Source organism: Haliotis asinina, chromosome 15, assembly GCF_037392515.1.
Source record: "Haliotis asinina isolate JCU_RB_2024 chromosome 15, JCU_Hal_asi_v2, whole genome shotgun sequence".
In the NCBI taxonomy this organism is placed as follows: domain Eukaryota; kingdom Metazoa; phylum Mollusca; class Gastropoda; order Lepetellida; family Haliotidae; genus Haliotis; species Haliotis asinina.
Window position 1 is genome coordinate 48,843,712 of NC_090294.1, and position 19,196 is coordinate 48,862,907.

Below are 19,196 nucleotides of genomic sequence, written 5' to 3' on the forward strand. Positions count from 1 at the left end.
AATAACATCCACAGACTTTGTTATGAAGCAGATCACTAGGAACAAAAACAGATGCAACTCCTATTTACAGTGTGCTTATTAACCGTTATCTACATTCAGATCCAGTTCATTTTGACAAATGTAAAACATCCCAAAGCTCTGAGCAGCAAGCTAGCAATGGTGCGAACATATATGATACTAGTATTTGATCTCCTAAATAACTATTAGTACACATCCTGTGACCCTCAGCACAACAAACAAGTTCCCCTTGATACATCTGATGTTTGGTTGCCTGTGACTCGGACAGCTCCTCTGGAAAATTCCAAGAACCCCAGAGGTAATAGTTTCTGTACCTAATGCCAGGGTGTTTGTTTGTCTAGCTATCTCCTATTACTGTAGACTGAGAGAAGCCAGCAGGCAGGGTTAGGAGAACCAGGTGGTGTGTACCCAGGGATCCACATACTGCTGGCTACTCTCTCAGGTTGATTTAGTAGGCGGCAGAGTATCCTCATCAAGTTGCCAATTAATGTTTGGACAACCAGCAACTCACACCAACCATTACTTAGCTGGGATGAGGCAATGTTGCTTGATGTCTGATTCATCAACAATTCATCTATTTCACATGGGCAGAAGGGTAGCCTAGTAGTTCAGACACCTGTGATGCCAAAGACCAGGTTCGAATCCCACATGGGTACAAAGCACGAAACCTATTTCTGGTGTCCCGACATAATATTGATGGGGTGTTGCAAAAAGCAGCTAAAAGATTCATCTAGTTCACAGCAATCTGCTAAATGTCCCTATCTGGTCAATGAAATGAGCAACATTCAAGTCTGATATGCTCTTTTGGTAAGCATGAGGAAAGAGACAAATCAAGATAAGCACTTAGTCAGTATTTTGATCACATGGTATCATGACACAGTTGAGAAACAACCCCTGAATACACAAAAAGTAGATCATTCTCACCCTTTCTTGAGGTAGCTGGGAGTTACTCTGTGGAGTCACAGAAACAATGTTAACAACCAATCATTAGGGTGGCCCAAGCCGCCTATATCTCAACCTCAAGTGATGTTGTGGGAGCGTTTTAAGGGACTTTGAATGCTTAAAGGACAACACAATGATACAGACACACAATAACCCATTATACAAACTTTCAGTGACGATTCTTGTCAAAACGATCTGACTTGAACAAGTGAGTCCCAGTGTATCAGTTTCCAGAAAACTGCTCTGTGGTGTGTGAGTCACACAATTACACACATCTCACACACAGTGCCTGTTATGTGTTTGACATGGAGGTCAAGAAACTGGATAGTCAGGATAAGAAAAACATATACTTGACACATAATATACATCATTCATGAGAAGATTTATGTGTCATACAACTGTAATGTAAAATGTCAAGCAAATCCACTTCAATTTTCTGAAAAATATCAATGTAAATATATGTCTTCCAGTTTACAAGGCTAGGAAGCACATGGAAGCTGTGAAGGAAACAATTAAAGGCTAACAAAGGCTGATATTTTTCATATGTGTTTACTGTAAAATGTAGGCCATCCCTTCCCCACCTCCATCATCAAATACTCAGGTGTCCAACACACACTACAATACACTGTATACAAGTAGTATTGATTTTTCAAATTCACCCATTCACCTCTGCCTTTACACAGTTAACTCAAATCCTGCTAAGGCTGAAAACATACTCTTTCAACATTACATAAATACTTTTTCCAAACTGTGATTTATTTTTCAGGAATTTTTTCTTAAATTAATAATAATGTTTTTTTTTCGTAGAGTGTTGCTTTAAGTATATTGGCCGTAGAGCCATACAAATCTACACCAATTATACCACCGACTACTGTTTATTTATTTGTTCTTTATTGCTGCATCCAGCAATATTCCAGCTGTATTTGATAGTCATGCTGTTGTTTGTGTAGTCCTGTGTGAGCTGTGACTGGTGACTACACTGGTATCATAATAAGGCTTGGTGACATGATTGAGTGCATGTCATTGTATATCACTGATGCTCATATCATCAATCACTGGGTTGTCTGGCCTGGATTGGGGTGTTTACAAACCACCTCAATGTGGCACACACAAAGACTGAAGCTGTTCTTAGAGGATTCACCAAGTGATTACTTGGTTGCTTACATGCAGTGCAAGCTTGTATCCCTATAACAGGGTGTGGCATTAGCAACCATGGTGAGACATTCTGTTGTGCACAGTTACATACCATATTGGAGCAAGAGACCCAAGTTCAAATCCTGGTATGGTTCTTGCACATCAGCTTGACAAAAGTTGTAAACATCAGCTTCCATCAAACATTTTACAGATATGCCATGCTAAAAGTGGAATACTGTTCAAATAGATGTTCATCAAACTCCATAAAGCTAATTGACCTGTTTTATAATGAAACTTACAAGTTTCTTGTGATCCTCTGTGAGCAACTGAGTTTGGTCCTTGAGGTTTCGGTTGATAGAGGTAAGTTCCACATTCTTGTCAAGAAACTTCTTGTTCTTTTCATTAAGTTGTCGGTTCTTCTGTTCTATATCTTTGAGTTTCTTACTCTGTAAACAAAACATATAAGTTTCAAGAAATAGCACCATTCCACAAAAAATGGTGATCGTAAAACTACTTTTAATAGTAGAGACATGGCACTGAAGCTTCTTGTTAATAAGTGAACATTAATAAGTGAACATTTTAGATGGCAACAAAGGTTGCCACTCTGCTTCAATACTGAGAAGTGAAACACTATAACGAAATGATTTATAGAAATCATTCCCAAGGTGCAGCTCTGTAATTGCAGAGATGTAAATGGATTATGCAAATATAACAGTTATGTAACAATTATAATGGATATTTACCTGCACACATGTGCAAATGAAGAGGAGAACATACAAAATATGCACAGGTCAAGGAGAATAACATTTTAACTAAATGTAAGACGATGAACACATTTGGTTTTGAGACTGATTATAGTATTGACTGCAAAGTGGTTATCATATGTGTTTGACTTTACACTGAAAGACACAACAGGTTAAAATAGTACACATATATTTTGTTTGTACATTTAAAGTTGAAAAAGAAGCATTTTCCACACTTAAAAAGATCACAGTAACTTCTTTGTAACAAAAACAGTAAATACTTCATAAATTCAGGTCTATCAATCAAATGTGACTAGTACAAACATTTTATTAAGTTACCAATATCAATTCTATCACAAAAATATGCACCAAATATATCCTCCAGCTGTTGACCAAACATGTGCCAGTAGACATCTTATACTGACATGAAGAAACGATTTATCAGTGACTATCACCCACGACAACCAATTTGTTCCTGATTAAATATATTCAACAGGTAAATCCAACAGGTGCACAGCTTTACCTTGGTGAACACCTGCTTATCTTTGATGCCAAAATGGTATACGACCGTATAGTTGATAGTACAGATAATACTGTCTTCTCCACAGACTTTTTGGCGCTAAGTAATTCTGCATCAACCAAATTTTCTATTTTACACTTGCACTTGTCCTGTTCCAGTTAAACACTAACTGTCACAACACCAGACAACTTTTGTTCGTCTCTATGGTCAATACTCAATAGTGAGCATCATCAATGCACCGAAACACTACCAGTAACACTGAACAGCTGTACTGCAGCAGAACAGATCTCAGCAAACAAATATTCTTTGATTCATTCCTGCGTCTTCAAAGTAAAACAGTGTCAGTGTTCAAGTCTTGACCATAGCCATCTTCAGAAATCCTTATGAAGCTGATATCATGTTTGCTAGAACTAAACTGCTAACTGTAAAATGAACGCTTGCAACATCTTCCCCAACAACAGAGAAATCTAAAAGAATGTATTTACTCCTGTAAATGTATTAGCTCTTATTCATGTTCATCTTCAACTTTAAATTGGAAAGACATTAAGACTCAAATCAAATCTTTTAAGTAAGTTCACAGAAAATTCCACTTGAATTTCAGCAACACATACAATATGCCCAAATCACTCACACCCTTCTTCTGTTCCCTTCTTCTGCTGGAAATCAAAATCCTTTCTCTATCGCATCACTGTAATGCACTATTTACAAATTTACTCAGCTAGCTAAAACACCAAAACATATATGTCCAGGAATCACATCCTCATCTTGTCTTTACATTTTCACAAACACATGCACAACGACCGGATCATCACAATATATCCAAGTCCTCCTCCCCTTTGTATATCTAAAGTATGTCCCAGGACAGTTCTGAATCCTTAAAAACACGAAATGTTCACAGCATATTTTCAAACACCTTCCACTTCTCACAAACACCAACATTTTGATGACTTTTCCCACAGGTCTGACAAATTGATTTCCACGGCAATCACCCAGTTATTACATCAATCCGTCACTACCTCCAGTCAACCAACCACCGCTGTTCCAAGTGCCATTGTACCTGTATGAAAGGTCGTCAGCCAATACCTATCCATCACAGCAGCCCTACACGGCCACATAACACCGATCCATGGATTCAAGGCATGAAATAATTCAGTTTTATTGCCATTCCTACCTTCTATCATCAGTCTAAGATTTGAAACATTCACCATCAGACGTTAATATGGGCTGGTTGCTCTGAAGGATCAACATAGAGCTAGCTTGTTCAATGGATCAGGGATTGTGGTGCAATATTTCAATTTAATCATTTCTGTCAGAATGAGTTTGATGACGTACATATACAGTTATAATGGCTGGCTGCTTGGTTACATCATGACACAACCAATAGGTCAGGAGAAAACCTGTCTTAAGTTTTCATTTCAAAGCAACTGATAATGTTTATAGCTACAATAAATTGACATTAAACATTGTATAACATATGAATTATGTACTGTGTGAAGCATACAACAGGCTTTGATTTTTGTAACGTGAGTGAGCAAGCTTAGCTTCAGCCACACTCAGCAATATTCCAGCTATATGGCAGCAGTCCGTAAATATTCGAGTCTGGTCCAGGTACTCCAGTGATCAACAGCATGAGCATTGATCCGCACAATTAGGAACTGATGACATGTGTCAACCTAGTCAATGAGCATGACCATTTAATACGGGCAGTCACCTCTTATGACAAGCATGAGTTTCTGATGATACATTCTAACCTGGGACTTCACTGTCAGTTTCGAATGGGGTGACTGGTTGCCGTAGGGTGTTGTGGAAGAATAAGGGGTATGGTTCAAGAGAACAGATATGAGGGTGTGTGGTACAGTTGTGGAATGAAGAGGTCTGTGACAGCATGCGGTACAAGGGTTCTGATGGGACAATGGTATATGATATATTGTTAGATGAGGTAGGAGCTGCATGGGAAATAACCATGATAAATATTTTTTTTGCGATTAGCCTGAAACTAATCAACTTGTGCCTAACAGCACACACCAATGCTAGAAAAAACATCATTGCCACAGAATATTCAATAACAGTCAATAATCAATAACCCTGAATATCTGCTGGAACCAACACAACAAGGTGTACTTGGCACAGTAATGATGAAATGCATTGGAAGGATACGCATATAAGGAGGCCCGGCTGTTCTTGTATCACCGACACAGGACAAACTATCTTAAGGATATTGGTATATTGATATTTCATCAGATTGTCAATGAATTAATAGATCATTATTCATAATTTCAAAATTTACATACATCCTTAACTATTTTTGTCCAATATATATACAGACATGTGATAAGTTATGAAGACCCAATTTGATCCTCCATCCCCTCAGGATCACAATCTGACATTGATTCACATTCTGACACAACTTGATATACTGCTGACCATGCTGACTGTGTCCACCTGCACACAGACACAACCAATATCTACAATTCATACTGAAGTTAACAGATTCCCATACTCACATTGCCTCCTCTACTGAAACTCAGTTCAAGAAGTGAGAAGATTTAAACCTGGCTGATGTGTTAGGAAGAACTAGCATTACCTAGCAGACCGATTGGGCAAGCAAAACAGGAACTGAAAGCAGGCATGTGCTAACTCTTGTTGTGTTTGAACATAATGGTTTACAGGATGATCAATCAACCATAGCGTTATTAATATCAGATCAAAGGAGATCTTAGTTCTCACTACTAGTAAGAATAAGTACAGGCCCATACTGTTTCCTTGATAGTAAGGGATGTCACAAATATTTCACCTTAAAGTTACCAGATATTTGTGTGAGTTTTTTTGTGTATGTCCTTGAGCAGAAAATACTGGTAACAAAAACTGGTGACCTGTTAGGTCAGTTATTAACAAGGTACATAATTCTTTCTGTTTTTGTATTATAGATAACCTTGCAACCAAATGCTAAGCTCTGTATATTGAAAAGCACCATGGATCAAGTGTTATCTTTTAATTCAAGTTCCAATTTGAATACAAATACAAATTCTGAGTTGACAAGAAGATAAAGTCTGATAACACTCTGTCCCTAATAGTCTGTTTATTTAACTATAGCTATCACAGCATCAAGCAATACACCATCTATATGATGCTCCCCACATTGAATTGTGCATGAAATTGCAACCAACATATTCCTAGCCATACTAAAATTTGCTTAATCCTTATAGTTTAAATCCTTAAGTTAATAAAAAATGATATTATCAATGACCAAATGATGTCTTAATGTTTTAATGGTACTTTTCTCATCATTTTAGAGTAAGGTTATGTATGAGATTTGCAAAGGTCTAAATTGTATCACCATAACAAAACAACAACAAAAATCCAATGTTAAATATCTGTGTATGAATCTGTTCTTAATTTACTTCAATTAATATATCCATACAAAACCCCACCCTATCCGGGTACATTGCCACAAAATCATCTAAGCCTCAAGTCCAACTGCCCAATTCTATGTTCAAAAGAATTATAGCATGCAGAAGTCGAGAAAACGAAACACAGTGAATGTGAAGCTCCTTTCTGCATCCTACGTAATACTTTGGGAGGGGATAATGATACTATCAACCAGAAATGCGTGAATATGATGGGATTTCTCAAAAGTACACCTCAACACGGTTATCACCTAAAATAGATTCATCACCACACAATCAAAACAAGATGCACATATCAATATTTGTTGTAATGCTGACACCAGTACACAGTCTCTGTGTGAGAAACCCGTGAAGGTAGAATAGGACTTTAGCAACCCACACTTGAAAGAGGCGACTAACTGGATCAGGTGGTCAAACTCCCTGACTTCGCTGACACGTCATCAGTTCCCAGTTGTGCAGATCGATGCTCATGCTTTTGATCAATGGACTATCTGGTCCAGATTCAATTATTTACAGACCGGAGCCATATAGTAGGAACATTGCTAAGTGCGGCGTAAAACTAAACTTACTCACTACCTCTGTGTGAGGCAGCATGGATGCAGTATACTGCCTAAAATTTCCTAAATTTCTATACACAAAATGACGTCCTTACCAATTCCTGGTTGTCTTGCACCAGACAGTCACACTTCTCCTTTAGTTCTTGGACCTCAGTCTCTAGGTGAGCTAAATCCTCAATAGCTCGTTTGCCCTCGCCCTCATATGATAGCTGAAAGCAAAGAAAATCTGCAGAACTGCAACCAAATGGATGCGCACACTAAATTCCAACTTGCCTTTGTTAATACTATTTACCTAAGAACTACGTGTAAGACCCACACAAAACATGAATAACATTTTGTGATTTATACAGCTATTCTCCTTACAACTATATGTTAACAATGCAGCATTTTGTTTTTGTCATTCTGCTTTTCTCATAACAGCTATATGTCAAGCATAGGCACCACATGCCGACACTATACTATTTTGGTCACAGCTACTTATTAGGCATACACACCCTATGCAACATTGTGTAGCATGTGATATCACATTTATAGCATGGATTCACCCAGATTCATAACATTATTTGCAGCAGTATACTGTGTCAGTGGAAGTCAAGTTTACAAGATTTAGCAGCCTAGATTGCACAATACATGAATCAGTGATTATTATTATTTCATTATTTCCCAAAAATGCTGAGACATCATGTCAAACTACTTAACAATTCACCCATTACAGTGGGTGAGTGAGGGTAAAGGCTGCTTTGATATGTATCAGCATCAGCAATTACAAGAACAGTTCTACAGTATCCCTGAACAAACATACTGCATACATAGCCCGGGCACCTGTCCTTTGTTAAATAGCCAGGGACAAATATATGTAATGAGTTTTCAGGGCATAACAAGGTAATTGGGAGTTAGGCCTTGTCATCAATGGAGTGATGATCAGTTGAAGGTTCACTGTTACTCATAGTACTGACTAGCAAACCATTGTGATTACACCGGCTTTACTCCAATGGATGCAAACCCACTTCATGCACCATCAGTATCTACCAGTATATATGTACTTGTGGTGGTGTGTGTCTTTTGGCATACAGTAAGGTTGGTCACAACTCAGTTGGTCACGGTGAGTCCTTGGATGACTTCTTTGAGTGGGACCTTTGATCATTGTTGACTGGGGAAGAGTGATGTTTTGATGCAGGTTAGAGTGATAGAGTGAGTGAGTGTGTGCGTGCGTGCATGAGAATGGTAGAAGAATCTGTATCGAAACACTGCACTCACAAAAGAAAAGAAGCTGTTATCCATAAAGTTTGTTCAGTATGGGATAGGTGATTGTGTTGGTGGAGAATTCTAGGAATAAAACACACCTGTGTGTTACGTGGTCTTATCGCACTTTTCAATTATTTACATTCTTTACAGAATATATGTTTAGACAATAAAAACAATGAAGACAAAGACTGCCGATTTATTATTTCAATGGTGAAGAGTTTATTAAAACAATAGACTTGAAATCTGTTAACTTGACTGCCTACAACTTTTACAAAATGGATCAAATTCCAATTTCAGTTATTCTGTGAGGTCACATCATCCATGACAATATAATTCTTCATATAATTATACATTGCACCTATCTCACAACAGAAAGGTTATTAAGTTAATATTCCTTAACAGAAAACATCTAACAAGCATCCATTTCTGATGAAATTTAACAGCATACACAATAATCAGAGCATACTCGGGTTAAATATGTAAGTAAGTATGACATTTATTTATCAGGCCACCCTCTAATGACAGGTTACAATGAGCCTACATACAGGTGTACACCTAGAATACCGGCTAGTTTAACTAAGAATGTCAAGCAAGTTAAACATCTAGGTAGACACAATTATTTTCTGTTGCTACCATTGTTAACACTACAATCAACTTCAACCTTGACACACTTTATTTCCACTCCAGGGTTGTTAGATCCTGCATCCGGAGTGTGATTGGATGTTCCAGTGAACAGTTAGAATGCGAACAGTTGGATATGTATTCATGTTTATATGATACTGTGCACGGTTAAGTGTGATCTGATACTGCATCCTGAGTGTGATTGGATGTTCCAGTGAACAGTTAGAATGCGAACAGTTGGATATGTATTCATGTTTATATGATACTGTGCACGGTTAAGTGTGATCTGATACTGTATCCTGAGTGTGATTGGATGTTCCAGTGAACAGTTAGAATGCGAACAGTTGGATATGTATTCATGTTTATATGATACTGTGCACGGTTAAGTGTGATCTGATACTGCATCCTGAGTGTGATTGGATGTTCCAGTGAACAGTTAGAATATGAACAGTTGGATATGTATTCATGTTTATATGATACTGTGCACGGTTAAGTGTGATCTGATACTGCATCCTGAGTGTGATTGGATGTTCCAGTGAACAGTTAGAATGCGAACAGTTGGATATGTATTCATGTTTACATGATACTGTACACGGTTAAGTGTGATCTGATACTGCATTCAGCAATATTCCAGCAACATCATATCCTTGGCCCTGGGTCACACAGCAGTCGTACCACTAGGGTGATCGCAACTATATACTTGAATGCAAACTTACGACAGTCGTAGCGCTTTGTAAGATGGACCATGGGAGACCAGACCTGAGCAATACATTTTGTATCCATGTGGGAATCACTAAGATGAGCGAACGCATTAATCACTATGCTGCGAATCCCCTCTAATATTGGTAAAAGATATAACAATGCAGCAACAGGAATACTTGTAGTGTTTCAGTTTACTGATAAATGTGTAGTCCTTGCAGATAACGGGTTATCTGTCCTTGGTCTGACGGAGGGAATACCTGTGATGTGTTTAGTGATGCAATGAGTAGTTGAAGCTTCATCATGGCAGGTTGATGAGAGAGGATAGCTCTAAGCGGTGCAAGTCTTTAGCTTTAGCATGCAAATGAAACCACAAAGCACAGATACGGTGACTTTCAAAATGCCATTCTGGTGAATGTACAAAATGTGTCGGACAAACTTATTATTTCCTTAATGAATTTATGTTTGATAAATACAACTGATGGAAAAGCATACAACTTCACCCTTGCACTTTCAGCAAACAAACTGCAAAATTAATGGGAATAGAACCCAAATCTTCAGTATAATGAGTGAGCACTATAACCACAAGGCTACCCGTCCGGATGGGTGGAGAGTAGCAACAGTGAAAGAAAGGGACTATCGCTGCGAGGACTTAGATCCTTACCGTGTAAGTGGTTGCCCTGGTTCCACTGCCATCACCGAGTTTGCCATTACTGCCGCTGCTGCTGAGACTGAGATCCATGTTAGGTGTGACGCCTAGGGCGGCGGGGTGGGGGGAGGCGTCGTGTGACGTCGGCTCCCTCTCGAGCGCCAGGTGCAGCGCATACCCCGACTGATGACCCAGCTCTCGCTCCAAGTGCGAAATTATCTTGTCCTTATTCTTCAGTTGCTCAATCTGAAATAAATATAAATAAACAACATAAAAAAAATGCCTTCTTCCTTCTTTATCATTGCTGAAACTACTGGCTCCAGCATATCACAGCGGTATCCCTGAAGGCTATGGGTTAGGGGTAGGCTGTGGAAAGGTTCATGGATTGCAATTGTTGGGTTTTCAACAACAACTAATCAGTGGTATTACTAAGAAATGACAGACTACTGATGCATCGATAGTACGTGTGATTATCGATAGCTCAGTAATTGACTTCCATTGATAAAATCACGGCACAAAATATTGGATGTTTGGATGCTGACTTGCAGAGTACATATTCTAACTGTTTAAATGATCTAGGTTTGAGATTTCTTGTCAGTTATCAAAAGAAATGGAAACTACGTTAACTTATAAGTATTTTGTATAAACTGTGTATTTGTTTGAGAAATGAGACAATTCAAGGAGAAAAAACTGCAATCATATTGCAGTGGCAGGTCGCAATAGACTATCGCTATAACAATGATATGTCGCAACAACCAACCGCTATCACAATAGTTGGTGCCCCCCTCAAATGTCACCCTTAGATAAAGAGCTGCAAGACTGGGTAGCTGACTGAGAGCCTGGAAAACTTTAAGCAGACCATAATATGCTTCAACATGACACTCCTGGCTTTTGGATATGCCAAATAATTTACAAACCTCTAAGGAAGATTACAGAGAGTCAAGCCATATATTTCAGTAGCTGTCCCCACTTGCACAAAGCGATCGTAGATCTACAATGATTGTAACGCCCATTCTTCAACATAAACATAAGATGGTCGGTGCAGTAAGTTTGCTTTGGGCATGTGGGCCCTGGTTTACAGAAGTGCCCAACCCCCTCAAAAGACTAAAAAATATTTGAAAAGAATTAAATAAATGAATTTTTGACATATAGAGAAACCTTGTCATTTATATTTCATATCACTTTGCAATCATACTTCCATAGTGATGTAACTCAGAATCTTGTGTTTCTTTCAATAACACCAATAATTACTTATGTATTACTTTCATCTGTCTACATGCATCTTAGGCCTAGAGAAGAGTAAATATCAAGTGACGCTTCAAGACAAACTTTTTTTCAAACTATAAAATTTTCTCTCTTAGAAACAAGCAGAACAGTTTTGTAACATATGTTATATTTGTGATAAAGGTTTCTTAGTAAAGTACAAATTGCAAACAAACTGTGATCATTATTTCATTTTATGTATTTGAAAGTAATTTATCAGAATTGATAGTCAAAAGCTTAAGGTTGGTTTCAGCCAATGCAAGTTCTAGCAAAACCATAGTTATTAATCCACAAATGGTCACCCACATCCTGACAACTCATTCTCATATCTTATGGTATACAGCAACAAAGAAGCTCTATATAAGCACCATTTATCACCTATTTCTGACTAATTTATCAGCGGCCCTGTATGTAGTCTTGGAGATTTACCAACATTTGGTGGTTAGAAGAAATGAAGAAGAAATGGCTCTGACATGACTTGACATGATTCATCCCAAGACACAGTCTGAATCAAGTGTGTTGTTGAAAGGTTCTTCATCAGTTACCTACTTCTGTGTACATGGGAGTATCTCTGTGCTGATTTGGCAGCATGTCATGAAGGCAAAGAAAACCTCTGGTATCCATGGCGATGGTTCCAAAACAGCATCAACACAAAGAATGCTTAGAAGAATCTTTCAGGGCCATTACACCTCCAGGGTAAAATGTTTGATAAATTTGAAGTTGCTAGAGATTCTGAGGTTCTTGGGGAGTGTTTCCTTCTTACTCATCTGTTTGACAATGGCCAATATTCTTTTCAAGAACATTTCAAATTTTCCCGAAGTGTTCCATGATACTTAGTGACCGTGTCTGCCTTCACACTCTTCTAACCAACACATGATGGAAAATACCAGAAATGGTCTGCAAAATGTGCACCCTTACAGGAATTTGATCCAGGTCTTTGGTCTGATTTGCCACTCAGCCACATGGAATGTTCTTAAACATTATTTGCTCAAACAAAAGATATAAATAATACTAACTTGATCTAGCTGCCTATTTTTGAATGTTGAAGCATATTTTGCAAACATTATTAAAATCAGACAATTTGGCTTTCAAGACAAACAAATCTCTTCCTTCAGAAAGAGTGTATGCAAATTTCAAATAAAAGTGTCTCGCACAACTTGTGTCTCTGAATCAGTGATGATTCACGCATGTATTGACACATTGCAAATTTATATCAGGTGATTCAATGCACAACACACCTACCCATGTACTGATTAACATTTTAATTCTGCATACAAAAGCTAGTGTTAAGTATCCTATCACAAAACAGAAATCTAAATCTCATTTCATGATTCTATGAAATAAAATGAGCCAGTCATGCAAGTAAACATCAACTGATTGTTAGCCTTGTTGGCCTCCATATTAGATCACAGAGCATTTCCAGACAGCATCTCATATGAATAACCTTAGTGCATATTGTATCATGATCAATTAATGTTTCTCAAAATGTACTGATATGCTAGGTGGACTTCCTTCGAAATCCCGGCACATGTACTCTGATCCTAAAGGAGCAAACATATATTTTTCAAGGCCAGGTTTGAACTGAGGCTATCTAGACATGCCAAGTAAGACTTTGAGCTCTGACTTTATTTCCAAATTATCTTCTAAGATCTGAGAGAACTGTAGACCATATTGAGTCCAGAAGCAGCTGTTGCGAGTCTATTTCACTAAAAGTGAGTGGTCAGTTAACAGTAAAGACAAATGGTCGGGTATTTTTTCGCTTCTTTCTGTCTGTGACAGATACAGGAACAAAGCAGACACCATCTCCCAAATGGAAGGAAGAAGCATTCCTCCAAAAACTGTGTGATGTACTTCACCATGAATTACACTGATGAAATACCACATCTGATTAGATATCAACTTTCCAGGTATAGAAAAGTACATCTTGATCCTTACTCCGGGCTACTCTCAATGCAAAACAGTGTGTCCATGCACACAAGTTAACAGGAAGAAGTAATTTATTAGTTCAGCAGGGTGCAAAACCATAAGGTTCAAATCATTAAATCCTAAGTGATGCTGATTACATGTTACATATAGCTGATGCTCCTGACAAGAAATGCATAGGAAGTTCAGAATACCAGTTACTGATGCTCAACAATAGAATATGGAAATCCCTGTGTGGGACATACTTCAGGCTTCTGAGAATGTGCCATGGTGGCATATAAGTAAAAAGTCTGAAAATCACATCCAGGAACAAGTTGTCAACCCAGCCTCCAATGTTCAGATTTGTACAGCAAAATTAATCTATTATTTATACACCCATCAAAGGACAGGTCCATGTATATACCTAGAAAATACTGACTCCATCATTTTTTATTCAACTATCAGCAGTCGATGTGGTTACTTCTTCCTCTACCCATGTCAAGCAGTGACTTAACATTACCAGCCATTCAGTCCATTGAACCAGAATTATTACTTATTACTGACTCAGGACATCGGTCAGGTAGCTATCGCGATTGCAACAGAGATGTTCTCCAAGGAAGTGTGGATATAGCATCTTTAGCTGGTTCAACAGTTCTATATTCAGACCCAAGAGTGTATGAAATGAGCAGATGAGGCTTGATGTCATTTTCAATGGCATTCCAGAATCCTGAAGATCTGGGGTAGAATAGGTCTTCAAGTACCCATGCTTGCCACAAAAGGTGACTATGCTTGTTGTAAGAGGCAACTAACTGGATGGAGTTATCAGGCACGCTGATATGGGTAACACATGTCATTGGTTCCCATTTGCGCAGATCAACACTCATGCTCCTGATCACTAGACTGTCTCGTCCACATTCAAATATTTACAGATCAATGCCATATAGCCGGAATAATGCTGAGTGGAATAAACCTAAATTCATTCACTCACTGAACAGTATTCCTGTCACATCATAGTGTGTCTGCTTCATGGTGGAGGAAAGCCTGAAATGATCACAGTGGTCTTTCCAGTCTCCAAGAGCATGCTCTCAGTACTGACCAGAAACCCAGAAACATCATCACAGCAAATATCTCAGGCCATGTCCATCAACCAACACATCCAGGTCAATGACAGCAACAATCCTCTTTCCAAGAATAAAACTGTCTGGAATACCTCTATAAGAATGGCATGTGAAAGCTCACCTGATCAAACAGCACAAGCACACATTCACTGATATAGCTCACATGGTAAAATAATGTTACTAAAAAATAATGGATTAATAGAATTGTTGTTAGTATGCTTACACACATTTATAATAGGTTCAGCTTCAGAAGTACAAAATTTCATTCAGTCATTCATGAGGAAGGTTAGCAATTGTTCAAGTCCAAAAATATCCAATGCAGTGTTGACAGATGTGTTTTATCCATTTCACTCACCCACAGAGAGAGTACTGATACTAGTCACTAAACCCACTTCCAGGTGAGGTGAGGTGAAGTGAGGTAACATTGCATTCAAGATTATTGAACTCATGCAGCAGCTGGTACAAGTCCAGACTTACACTCAACTTAGTGCCAGCCCACTGATTTACCATGCTTCTGTTTGAAAGGCACACCCTCTCTAGTCATACTGTACACACTTCCAGCTAGACTAATGGTCTCTGAATATATATAATTTTGATTGTAGGGTATAAACCCCTCTAAATTGAAAAGGAGCCCTCAGAAGCCCAGATATCCTGTACCTTAGGAAATGTAGACTTCATTTATGACTTTCGCATTGCTGGGAGGGCAGGGTATAGGGTAAATGCTTTATTCACCAATGGTGTGAGCCAGAAACAAGATATGGAGACTGGTGCAAACTGGAGCACACTTTAGCAAACTGAAACAAACTGGACTAAACTGGGGCAGACTTTGAGATAAGATGCATCTTTTAAATATTTTAATCATCCTGGGAATTGATTCACCAACCATCTGCTTTCCACCCAGACACTCATTCTACTATGCCATGGAGAAGGTCCTTATTATATGTTTTAGGCTGACAGGAAACTACTTTCCACCGCCTCTTACCTGTTCATTACAGGAATGTTTCACTTACATTTCATCACATTCCAAGGTGTTGTAGTGAATGCATTCATTTACCATACTTATCTACTGACACAGCTCACCTCATAACACATTACTAGACAACCTTTCCTGCTTTCTTAGTAATCTCCGATAACTAGTTTCCATGGCAATTGCTTAACTATCTCTGGTTGTTATCAAGGTACTGTTTATCAAGCCAATACCCTGTTTAGATTATTTCAGTTAAATGTGTCTGTTGGCAATTTTCCGAATGAGTTACTGAGGCTTTCATCTCTGCTAAATTACCAACAACATATGAGGTTAAAAGTTAAGGATGACATAAGACGCTAGACAAGATAACATTAACCCCAGGCTACAAGTTTATAGTGGACAGACAGGATCAAACCCACTACCAACAAGTAGACCTGGACGCCATACCCACAAACCCACTGCCAACAAATATAGGTATGTGGACGCCACACTCATAAACCCACTTCCAGCCCGCACATTCAGACACCATACCAACAAATTAGTTTCGGGAATTGGTTAAAATCTCATAATGGATTATTGGTTCATTACATCCGATAATCATAATCAATCATAAAAAGAACTGGTTTGCTCCATGTATCAAATTTTCATGTTATGCTTCTTAATGCACAAAACTTTTGCTTGTTGTTTCTTCACAAATTCCACAAAATGAATTTGCGAATTTCATCATCTGTAAAGGATCACTAGTATGTTAGGAACATACATTTTCTTGAGTCTTTGAGATAAATTCAGTCACGACTTGGAATGAGCTATTAGTGCTCATGAAATGTAAATTTATTGACACAGACAAAACCCACCTTGTGAAAAATACTGCTCATGCAAACAAGTGTCCAAAACTGTCTTCGAGTATGAGAAAACACAATGCTCCTCTATCTGTAGCACTCACACATTTCACATATAAAAGTGTGAGCTGAGGCACTACAATTCTCCTGTCATGTGATCGCAGCCTTTTAACAAACATACTCAAATAATGTAGCAAACAATTTTTTAATGTTGACATTTGTGTCAACACCACTGGTTGAAAAACTGTTATAAATAAACCATCAACAAATTAATGACAGTCATCTTTGTGTCTGAAAACAACAGTATTGTTATCTTTCATATTTCACAAAAAATCCACTGTACACCAGTGTTGTAAACCATTTATTTTTTTCATTCTTAACCATCCTGAAGTTTCTTACAAACAAAGAGATATACCATTTCATAAATTCACAATTTATAAATATCACAATCTTGGCATTACCTGTAAATACATGACGCAAATATCTACATATTAAACAAGTGTCAAAAGATCTAAACAAACCTTAAATGTAATTTGTAAATGCTGTCATTGGCTCCATATTCCTATGTAATAGTTTAAATACAATACAGCAATTCAATACAATAATTCAATGAGACAACAAACAGTGTTGTCAACAAGGTAAAGAGAAACTTCTTACCACCAGGAAATCCCCAGTGCTCCTAATGTCAACACACAGTAACTGATCTCCTGTTGCTGTGTCTTCTCAGTATCTCTGTGGGTGCTCACACACATCACACATCACAGATCACACGCTCTCATTCACAGCCTCATCATTCCTGCTCTACATTCACAGCTCCATCTGTCCAGCTTTACACACCGGCTCACAAATAACTCACCTTACAGTAGCCTCTCATAATGAACACAATACCAACAAAAGTTGAGTTGGACACTAGATGGGGAATACCTCAAGTGTGTATTTGTCATTTTTCTGCATTTTTGTTTGAAAAGATATAAATAAATTTCTTGGGAATATGTTATTTGATAATAAAAAAAAACATCATTGTTTTTCCATGGACTGTCACAAACCTAGGCCTTTCCAACTAACAGAATACTGAATTCTGATTGGATGATAATTCTTAAAAAATCAAGTAAGAGAACAAAACATGAAAAATAAATAGCAGAGTTGAACACATTCACTTTTGTTGTCAACACGAATAAGATATTTAATATTCTATGACTAAAACCTGTAGAAAATTAATTTTCAAAACTTCAATATTGCATGCATCTGGCCACACTGAATGACAATGGAGTAAGTACTTATTAAACGTAAATTGTTAAAAGATAACTTCTTTGAGTGGCGTTCTTGAAGTTTGGAAGTACAATTCAACATAGAACAAACTTTTTGGATAACAACTTCTTGTCTGTTTCAATACAGATTCTTGTATTGTTACTAAGCTCTCAGGAATAAAAGATATCAAAATATTGATATTTATAATAATAATATGATAATATCCACAATATCCATAAAGTTTGTTCTACATTGTTAACAGATACAGAACAGTCATATGGGAAGTAGCGGGAGTTGTTTTTGGTCCTCCCTGTAGCTCACATTAATCCCTTATTAAGACTCCAGCAAGGCCTATAGTCTCACAATCCAAGTCATGACAAATGACGCATGTAGATATGCTTGGCTGGACATAGGTGTATTATTATCCATTGTCACTCTAACCATAGGCAATACCTATTGTGGTCGGGAACCTAAACTACAACAAACAAAGGTGCGATGGATATTAAACTGCCTTAAAGTTTTTCAAAGTGTTTTCCTGTGGCCTTTTTTCAGATACTCTGAAGACATAGAACACCAGGCAATATAAAACTATGTGATTGCAAAAATTGTTTCAGTTGTAGAAGAACAATCATTTGTGTATAAATGAAAAATATATCGGAATCAGTTTTGCTGATCATAGTAAAATTGACATTCAAAACAGTTATCAATATCATTTATGATGTTTTAAACACAGCATTTTCAAAATCATCCTATACATTTTTTTCGACACATTTCATGCACAAACATTATGCAGGATGTAAGATACTTTTATTCAAATGATATTTCTAAAAAATATACCGACATCAGCCATACGCTTATTTTTGATGATAGAAAAAATCAAACAGAGGATGGTTAGCGGATAGAGAAGTATTTGATGTGGAACATTATGATAATCATGTTTTGAACCTAAAGTGTTTAGGACACTGTTTACAGACAACATATATAATTTTGAGGTCAAATACAATTTTTTCAGTGCAACTTTTCTTTTGTCCGTTTAGCGCAAAATGAACACTCATTGCCACACTATGAGCCTAAGTATTTTGGGAACACATTTTTATCAAAATATTTTTTTAACAAATTGAAACATAAGTATTTTGCAAGCACTATCTGGGATAAAATGGTTCCTTCACTAAAATCCCAGGTCAAAGAAAATCTGCCAAATGGTCCATCCCCAGTGTCCATTGCAAGTGACTCGTATTCTCGTGGGTTACATTTCTCATCTCTGCATTCCTTTTAAACTGAGCTTTCATTTCTTTAATTAACAGCACATTATAATTTACTAGAA

General features: G+C 37.6%; 1 protein-coding gene across 6 annotated transcripts in view; it reads right to left on the reverse strand.

Annotated features, from left to right (window-relative positions):
• LOC137265338 (golgin subfamily A member 4-like) overlaps nucleotides 1-19,196 on the reverse strand; it is a 135,481-nt gene that overhangs the window by 81,725 nt on the left and 34,560 nt on the right. For all 6 annotated transcript variants that reach the window (XM_067800721.1, XM_067800719.1, XM_067800718.1 and 3 more), the window contains 3 exons: nucleotides 10,551-10,781; nucleotides 7,417-7,530; nucleotides 2,394-2,540 (listed from right to left, as the gene is read on the reverse strand). In XM_067800721.1, the coding sequence (XP_067656822.1) occupies nucleotides 2,394-2,540; nucleotides 7,417-7,530; nucleotides 10,551-10,781 (492 nt within the window). The remainder of the gene's footprint in view (nucleotides 1-2,393; nucleotides 2,541-7,416; nucleotides 7,531-10,550; nucleotides 10,782-19,196) is intronic.